This window comes from Crocuta crocuta, unplaced genomic scaffold (assembly GCF_008692635.1).
Source record: "Crocuta crocuta isolate KB4526 unplaced genomic scaffold, BGI_CrCroc_1.0 scaffold4, whole genome shotgun sequence".
NCBI classification, from domain to species: domain Eukaryota; kingdom Metazoa; phylum Chordata; class Mammalia; order Carnivora; family Hyaenidae; genus Crocuta; species Crocuta crocuta.
The window spans coordinates 1,709,403-1,719,462 of NW_027529996.1; the positions used below are offsets into that span (position 1 = coordinate 1,709,403).

Here is a 10,060-nt window from a genome sequence, read left to right on the forward strand (position 1 = left end):
GTAGAATTTAATAGTACCAGCCAGTTAGACAATCAGAACTTTCTTGCATAGAAAGTTTGAAGCTCTAAATGATCAGGAACAGGTTTCCCACAAGAAACTGTCTTCATATAACATAGCTGGTAAGTTTTATAAATAGATGTAGAATGAATGATGAATAATACTGACATTTTTCTTCATTGGTTGTTCTTTTAATAAGCCAGACTCAACAAACAGAAGATACTGTCATGGACTGAACTGTATCTCCTTGAAATTCATGTGGTGAAGCCCCATTCTCCTCCCCACCCCTCCACCATGTAATTGTATTTGGAGGTAGGGCCTTTAAAGAGATAATTCGGGTGAAACAAGGTCATAAGGATTGGCCCTAATCCAGTTGTGAATAGTGGCCTTATAAGACTTTGTACTGTTGCAACTTTTTTTCTAAATTTGACATAACTTCAAAATGAAACAATTTATTCCAATTTAAAAGGATATAGATGGGGTGCCTGGATGGCTCAGTCAGTTGAGCATTGGATTTCTGCTTGGGTCATGATCTTGCAGTTTGTGGGTTCAAGCCCCATGTTGGGCTCTGAGCTGTCAGCTCAGAGCCTGGAGCCTACTTCTGATTCTGTGTCTCCCTCTCTGCCCATCCCCTGGTGGTGCTCTCTCTCTCTCAAAGAATAAACATTAAAAAAAAAAAAAAGGATATAGACGATGATCTCCAACAAACAAACAATAATCACACAAGTTTTCCAAAACCGCTGATATGGAACTCAGACTGAGTGTATTTATTTATTATAATCTCCAAAATAATTTCAGTTGGTACAACTGCTTCTCAAAACCACATCACTATCAGGCTCAGAATTTAATTATAACCAAGCAATTCACAAAAACACTTTAAGCAACAAAACATGCTTAGTATTTCCTTGAGAAAGGTCCTTCAAATGTGTACAGCATCACTGGGTAATAAACAAAACCACTAGAAAGGCACCCTCATGTCTCCAACTTCTGTACCCCTTATGTTGATAAAATCTGTGTGATCCTTCCACATCTAAAAATAAAGGCCTTCATGGTACAATCTGCCTTCCTCTTAAATTTTAAAGGATATTCTAGATCATTCCTTAGGAAAGTAAAACTATGAACACTTTAAGAGGGAAACAAGTTGCTTGGACTTCTTTTATATTATACACTTCAATTACGGGTTCTTTATTGAGACTTAAAATTTTATGTTCTATTTTAAAAAGTATCAATGGGGGCAAAAGTAGAAAATATTTACCAGCAGGTTAGCCTCTCCTGAAATCACAGTTTTCTGGATAAATACACGTAGCATCATTAAAATTTTTCACTATGTATTTATACATAGCTTGGAAAGAACTTTAACATTTTGGGCTAATATTCATGTCAAAAAGCATTTTTATTGATTCCTTTCATAATTGTAAACCCATTCTTTTAAAAATTTCTTTTTTTTTTATAGCTCTGAGTCTCACTGTGTATTTTCAACATCTTGGCTTGAACCTGTTTATGAAAAAAAAATCTAACATCTGCAACTTGAGCTGGTTATACTGGGAAGAGAGGAATTACCATAATTTCATTATACCTTGTATTAACAAAAAACCTTCTCACAGAGAAGAAAATACTTTAAATACCTTAAATCATATTTACAACAATAAAATTCACATTTCATGCTTTAGTGAAACACTTAAATCATAAGATAGTCCTTATAGTTTATTCGAATAGAGCCCTTCTGTACCTGGCCTTCTGCTGTAAGCCGGGTATAAAGCTCTGGGTGTTATGAAAATAGCAAAACTTAGCCATCCTCCTATCAAGTAGAAAAACTGAGGGTAGATCTTGCCAGCCATCAAGTGGTGATAGAAATCCTGTGTCCTAGTGAAGTGACAACCAACGTGCTTCAGACATCGGGTCCTGCAGGAATCAGCTTGATTGTTTGAAAAGTGCTAAAAAGCCCAGATGTTCTTTAATGTGAGTTGAAGGACGAGAACAGCCCTTCTGAGCACAGCTAACCACTTCATTTCTGTGTCTATTGCACAGGATTTTATATGCTTCCAGAAATAGTGCTGTGTTTCTTTCCTTAGCTACTATATACATTTTTCTGAGAAGTTCAGCGTTTCGTTGGGAAAGGTGACTTGCAGAGAGCTCCCTTTTGGGGCGGGCCCACGCCTGCTACTCCCGCCAACCTCGTCCACCAGTAAAACACTCTCTGAATCCTGCCCGTGGGAGGAGTCCGAGGTCTCTGATATTCGCAAAGTCCTCAGAGAGGTGGTGTCTGTTTGGGCCTGGCCCATGCCGGGTACACCTGGAAGCAGATTCCTGCCTCCGGGACCGTTGTCACTGAGGTCTGGCATGTAGAGGAGGGTCTGAGATGTGCTGCTGATCTCCTTCAGCTCTCGCGAGAGGAACGAGCGAGAGTGAGCAGACATGGCGGAAGATGTCCTTCTGCTGTCTGAGCAGTGCGGTCCCTGACGGTCCCTGCGGGACCCACCGATGCGGCAGAAGAGGCATTTAATCTTCTCGATTGCTTTGCTGAGCACGGTCTTCCGCAGAAGGATATAGATCCAGGGGTCCAGGATCGGGTTCACAGCAGCAATTCGGATGGCCTGCAAATCTGGGTTTTTGCTGATTTCTTGCACTAAACGTGGCTGATATAACTGGTTGATGAACACCCGTACCTGCATAAATGAGATGCCCACGTTTAGATTTTAGCATTAATCAACTCAGAAAATAGTTACATGCAATGTCTAAGCTAGTAACATTAGCTAGCTGTCGTCTTTTCAGTTAATAACGGCTAAGAAAGAGCAACTTACAGGATAAGACTCAGAAAAACCAGCGATTATGCAATTACATTTGTTTTGAGTTAGTGTAACTTTAAGATTTTTGTGACTGGGGTGCCTGTGTGGGTCAGTTGGTTAAGCCGCCGACTTTAGCTCAGGTCATGATCTCGGGGTTCGTGGGTTCCAACCCTGCGCTGGGCTCTGTGCGGACAGCTCGAAGCCTGGAGCCTGCTTCGGATTCTGTGTCTCCTCTCTCTGCCCCTCCCCTGCTCGCTCTGTCTCTCAAAAATAAAACAAAAAAAAATTTTTTTTGGTGACTATCCTATGAATATCTTCCTTAGATCAAAGATGGTTTACAAAAATGCAACGTATGTGCAGGTGATACGAGCATAAAGCTTCTTCGAGAAACATTTTATTAACTTCATTACTATGAGTGCTCTTAAGTTTTTGTAATTCTAATGAAGTATCCTTTCTCCGCCCCAGATAGCCACTGATTTCCCTTATTCCAGTTGTTTTTTTATATATTTAAATGAAATTCATTTTGTAACTCAACTAACCATCCAATCATCACAGAAAAGTCCAGAGATTCCTTTATTATAGAGTCTGGTAAGAATATACCTGCAACTTTTATTTTTTATCTTTTATTTCTTAAATGTTTTTATTTATTTGAGAGAGAGAGAGAGAGAGACAGACAGACAGCATGAATAGGGAACAAACGGTCAGAGAGAGAGGGAAACACAGAATTGGAAATGGGCTCCAGGCTCTTAGCCGGCTGTCAGCACAGAGCCTGATGCCGGGCTCGAACCCACGAACCGTGAGATCATGACTTGAGCCAATGCTGGATGCTTAACCGACTGAGCCACCCACGCGCCCCTATACTGGAAACTTTTAAACCAGTATCTTGATCTCCTGTCATCTAGAATGACCACTGAATAGTTTCTATTTTCTCTGTAGAGTCTGTTCACCAGTTCTAAGAATCATCTAGTGTTACCAAATCTTCCTTCAAAAACTTCTTCCAGTCTTTCCCCTTTCACTGCATTCTTCACCTGGATTATTGCATTGGACACCAAAGTGGCTCTCCCACCTCTAGTTTCTCTCCTCTCCAATCCAGCCTTCAAACTGCCACCAGAGGATTACTTCTAGAAAGCAGATCTGATTGTGCTGCTCAACCCCTAAACATTCAGTAGCCCCCTGCTGCTTGAGAACTGTATTTGGCTCAATGACAGCCACTTGGTGAATCCATCCTGAAACTCCAGTCAGAATCAATCTCTCCTTTGTGTCTATGGAGCATTAGAGCCAGTAAGAGCCAAGTGCTGAAAGCCTCTGCACAGACCAGTGGGGAAGACAATTCATTCTACTGCTCTTTGAGCTATTTGAGGCAAAAGGCATGTATGACAGCCCACCATACGACCAGCAGGCATAAGTGAAGTAAGCAGAAGGAGACCCTAACAACCTGTTTGCTATTTTGGGGTCCTATTTTTGGCAGTTCAAAAATTTTGTTCTTCCTGTAATTACTTACATTCTTTCACACATTTAATCATTTAATTATAAGTACTTATTGTGTGTTAGACATTGTGGTAAGTCTGGCCACAAAATGTTGCATTGAATACCACAATGTTTTTAAAATGTTTTTATTTTATTTTTGACAGAGAGAGAGAGAGAGAGAGAATGGAGACACAGAATTGGAAGCAGGCTCCAGGCTCTGAGCTATCAGTACAGATCGTGATGCAGGGCTCGAACCCACAAACTGTGAGATCATGACCTGAGCTTAAGTTGGAGGCTTAACTGACTGAGCCACCCAGGCGCCCCTGAATACCACAGACTTCTTGAAGGCAGAGAGTAATCTACAGTGCAGCAGACAGGAAGGAAGATTAACTCTGCAGGGTGATTAAATGAAATGGGAGGAGTATATATGGGGGGCACAACTAATCCGGATCCGGAGGGGAGGGCATTAGAGGATGCCAGGATTCCCAGAAGAGGAATCTTGCAGGGAGTTTTGATGGGTGAGTGGGAGTTTGCTAAATTTAGAAGGAAGGACATAACATTTCAAATAGAGGTAATTCCCTGTGTAAAGTCATTGAAAATGACTTCTGGGAACTTCAAATGATTCAATGAAGAGAGAATGAATTTATGCAAATTTAAGGAAGACTATATTTTATTCCTCAGAGGAGAAAGCACGTGCAAAATGTACAGTCTTATATTTATTCTTGGAGTATTATTATTATTATTATTGTCTAAATCTTACTTCTAATTCCACTAGGAGATTTTTTCTTTTTGAGAGAGTCTTATATTTATTCTTGAATGATTATTATTATTATTATTGTCTAAATCTTACTTCTAATTCCACTAGGAGATTTTTTTTTTCTGAGAGATAGTGGGGCAGGGGTAGAGGGAGAAGAGAGAGAATTTAAGCAGGCTCCATACCCAGCGCAGAGCCTAACTTGGGGCTCAGTCTCAGAACAGTGAGACCATGACCTGAGCTGAAATCAAGATTGGACGCTCAACTGACTGAGACACTCAGACCTCCCCCCACCCCCCCACTAGGATCTTTTGTACAAAAATCTTACCTCATAAAAAGAGGCTTTAAAAGTGATCTGTCTTGGGGACCCTCAGTGGTTCAGTCAGATAAGCATCAGTACTTGTTTTTAGCTCAGGTCAAGATCTCATGGTTCATGAGTGTGAGCCCTGCATCGGGCTCCACACTGACAGCACAGAGCCTGCTTGGGATTCTCTCCCTCTGTCCCTCTCCTTGCTCGTGCTCCCTCTCTCTCAAAATAAATACATAAACTTAAAAAAAGGATAAGTGACCTTTATCTTTAGTAATTATTTAACAGTTATTACTTGCCTTTAGTAATTATTTTAATATAGGGAGACATAAGAGGCAGGTCTCATCAGCCAAGGAGAATACACAAAAACCATAAAAGGGAGAAAGAACCCACAAAAGCAGAGCTGGAGCCATTTACCTAGGGGCAAACATCTCTAACTTTAACAAGACCGGAGGATACTGCTACTTTACCATACAGTATGATAATTAATATTCATGCTCTATGAATCACCGCGAAAGAAGGGATGTTTTAGAAAGATTTATAACAATTTGGATAAAATAAGCGTAAAACATTTAAGGAAATAAATGAATTAATCTGTAAAACTCAACTCATGTGAAACTTATTTCTAGATGAGCCTAGACCAATGAGATGTCATTGTATTTCTATTTCTTCCTTAGCTGGAATTCAGACTGTGATCAGCTATAGGTCTATAGTTGCTTATTAAGAAATTATTGTTTTTCAATTGCTGTTGCTTTGTTGTTATTCCTTTGTTCTGTTTTGTCTTCGACTGCAAAATCTGACCTAAACTTATTTCGGCAGTAAAACCTGAACCGAACTAGACTGTGAGCCTATTTATAGCTTATTTATTCTACTTAGTGTAAGTATTCCTGGGTTTTGCTTCAGAGGTATTGTCCCAATTTTGATGGGAATATTACATACTACTAAAATTCTAAAAGCCAAGAAGTTCTGAATCTAAAACACATCTGGCCCTAAATGTTTTGGATCAGGGTTATGGTCCTGTAAATCTCACAGAATAAAATAAAATGGTCAAATGGCTCTAACTGGCATGAAATTAATACCCTGATCTCTGGCAGACAGCTAAATAAAAACGTTCTAAACAGAAGTATACGATGACTTAAAATGCCTTAAGAAACTGTGCTTGGATAAATGCTATTATCCAGACAAAGCATGACTCATTTTCCATTTTCTAAAAACTAGTGATACATATAGCACTTTGGTTTCTTCTTACCATACGCTGTATTGGGGCACTGAGAGACACCCGCAGGTGTACCGGCCTTTTCTCAGGTGAAGCCTTACTGAGACCTGAAGGTTTTGAGGCACTTTTCAAGGCACCTTGCTGGTGGCTCATTCTGGTCTGGGCCCCAGGTCTTCTGATGACTTTCATGTTGCTTTTTCTGCTCTACCAGGCTGGCTGGGGGTCTGCTTAAGAATTATTTCCTGACAGGGGCGCCTGGGTGGCTTAGTCGGTTAAGCGTCCGACTTTCGCTTGGGTCATGATCTCGCAGTTCGTGGGTTCGAGCCCCGCGTCGGGCTCTGTGCTGACTGCCAGCTCAGAGCCTGGAGCCTGTTTCAGCCTGTGACTCCCTCTCTCTCTGACCCTCCCCTGCTCACGCTGTCTCTCTCTCTCTCTCTCCTAAAAATAAATAAAAAACATTAAAAAAAAAAAAAAAGAATTATTTCCTGACAATGGAATCATTGGTAAAAAGCATGAGGTCTCTATTTGACTCACATCACATACTATGTTCCTAAGCGTAAAAGAAACGATGGACTGAAATCTGATAGTGTTGGGGCCTTCCCTGTGCAGTGTTTAGAAAAAACCTTGGCAGGGTCTGTGAGGACTGGAGACTTACAGCCTCTAGGTGGCGGTGTTGCTCCACTTGAAAGTTATGGTCCACAGGTTCTCCCTAAGAAGCGGTTTGCTCAGCCATCTGTCTCTAAGACCTTCCTTCAGAACAGAATCTTGGTTAAGTCTGAACGTGGCATTTTTGAGATTTTTAACATTGAAATCTCTTGTTGCTGGTTGCCTCTCTCACCATTACCTCAAAGGAAATACGGTTAGTAACTGAAAGGAGGAACATTTTTGAACAGTTGAAATGGATATAAAAGGAATGAAATTTGTTTCTATTCACAGGAATGTATTTAGGAGTTAGCATTTTATTTTAAAATTCTTATGACCTTTCAGAAAAGATAAGAGTGTTGGAAAAAAATTAATGGGCTTTCATAATGCAAGGTGATGAGAAGCAAGGAAAGATCATATCACTCTGTATCTCACTTCCTCCACAGCTTTAAGTGATTTTCACTAGCATCTGAGGGAATGAAGGAAGCCCTATTTTAGAGTTCCATGGAGTTGGGGGGGGGGGCAAGCTTACAATTAATACAAGCCACTGAACCTGGTTATTTAATGTCATTTCAGCAAAGGGGAGCTCATCAGGTAGCAGTAAAGAGGAGAATGAAAAGCAACATTTAAAAATTCAGATAAAAACATTCTCAAATTATTTAAAAAAAAAAAAAAAGAAGACAACAAACTAGGTTTCCTCTGTGGCATGTTCACATTGGGGTGGATGGAGAAAAAGACAAAATGAATGCACTCTGTAATGTTTGAAAAAGTTAAGCAATCTCTGCCTCACTTCAAAGGCTACTTGGTCTGCTCTCCCCAAAGCAGGGGAAACTCCAGGTGAAGATGGGAATATCCACAGCAGTACTTCAATGTTATGCGGGGTGGGCGGAGAAAGCACTTTTCTGGAATTCTTGTCCTTATATGCTTCGCAAACACACATGTTCAGGCAGTTTTCAGTGTCGGAAGAATGTGCTGCTGCTAAAACAGAATCTCTGTGTCAGGGGGAAAAGGCAGCTTAAAAAGTTCATTCCATACAAACAACATATATACTCTCTTGCGATTTTAAAAGTGAATCTGTTTTTCAGGAGCGGCAGATTTGCGCACATGGCTTATCTTTAATATTGGTGTAAGTTACAATATTCTGAGCTTCCTGAGGATGACTGGGAATTAGGATTCGGGAGCACTGGAACAGAACTGGGAGATAATATGATAAATTTCAAAGAAGATGTGATGACAGGAGGGCTATGAGTGAGGCTGCGTATTGTAGAGGTCCATGTACAAGCTTTGGAATGAAACACACCCCTCTTCAAATCCTGGCTCTGCTCCTTCTAATTAACGTACAAATTATGAAAGTGCTTCGTACAATGCCTAGTACGTAACATAGATATATCTGCTGGCCTGGCCATACATGGAAGTTCGGCTGTTGTGGAATATGTGAATAATTCCCAAACCACAGATCAGAGGTAGCTTTGGCACCAAAGACATGTGCTTCCTATGTGAGAAAAACCTGTTGGCAGGGAATGTCTAATTGAAAAAGAATGCCGAAATTTTGATGAGACCGATTTAGTAATTGACTGACAAAGTACAAATGCTTTCCAATAAGTGACACGGTCCTGTAGCCGGATCTGTGTGTGGTATGTGTTCTGTTCCAAGAACATAAAAGGAATTATCTGCGTGTGCTCGGTTATCTAACTGCCCTGTGAAGAATCCAGAATCAACACAGCTGTTACTAGAAATTCTTACCACTTTTTTTTAATGACAAAAAAAAATCTTTAAGTAAAGGATAGTGGAAAGAGTTCTTGAGTGTGGTGGTATAAGAGAGTTCTCTGTCTCTCTGGGTCACCATTTACTGTGGGCAAATTATTTAATCTCTACAGGTCAGTCTCTACAATGAACATTTATTTCCTGAAGTTTTTTTTTTTTTTTTTTTTTAACTCTACCTTTCAATATTCTAATAGGAGATTACAAGAATCACTTCATCTCTGGGTGGAGGGAGGAAATCCTGCTAGTAGACATTCCATAAAACCAAGCCCTGACAGGTCAGCCCAGCAGGGTGACAGTCTGTTAGACTGGGACTCCCCATAGCCTGCCAGCAAGCTGCAGAAGGATATAAATTCCTCATCTGTAGGTGAGAAACTGAGAAGCAGAGTGAAAACATTGGCCAGCTCTGCGTTCTTCCTAGAGCTTTCTTCAAGACTCAAGAGTATGTGCTACTCTGAAGTCTTCAAGGTTCTACCAATTCCATGGTTATGACTAAAACACTGCTTTCAGGAACTGCTAATTTTTTTAAGAGACAGAGAACATTCAAGCAGCGGAGGGGCAGAGAGAGAGTCCATGCTCAGCACGGAGCCCCCAAATCAGGGCTTGATCCCATGTCCCTGGGTTCATGACCCATGCCCAAATGAAGAGTCCAATGCTTAACAGACTGAGCCACCCAGGTGTCCCAGGAATTGCTATTTTTAACTTAGCCAAATTTATTTGAAAAACGAATCAAATCTTTCAGGTTCTGCTGTAATGGTACTCAAATTTATGGCATTACGCTTCCACCTTTAAATGTGATTTGTACTCCTCTGAAATCCCATCAGTTGATCTGTGAGTCTACTTCAGTTTGCCTACAGTAAACAAAAGTGTAACTATTTACAGCTTCCTCTGCTATAATAAATCTTTCTTGATCCAATGCTGGTGAAGGCTTTATCGTGACAACTGGTTTATTAGTAAACACTCACTGAAAGGTGTTTTCCTAACCATCTATGTTTTACCTGTCCAAGGCAGAAGACAATCATACTGGCCATTCTACCCCAACAGAGATGAATACTTGTTACTTCAGAGTAAGAAGAAAGAAAGTAAAAGAAACAAGCAAGCTATTAGTATGCCTCGGCTTGCCTATGCAC

At 40.5% G+C, this 10,060-nt stretch overlaps 1 protein-coding gene across 1 annotated transcript in view; it reads right to left on the reverse strand.

The window, feature by feature from the left end:
* Positions 1–749: 749 nt before the first annotated feature.
* PTGER4 (prostaglandin E receptor 4) overlaps positions 750–10,060 on the reverse strand; it is a 13,898-nt gene continuing 4,587 nt past the window's right edge. The window contains exon 3 of the mRNA XM_077763456.1: positions 750–2,663. Coding sequence (XP_077619582.1) covers positions 2,073–2,663 — 591 coding nt within the window. The 3' untranslated portion in view covers positions 750–2,072. The remainder of the gene's footprint in view (positions 2,664–10,060) is intronic.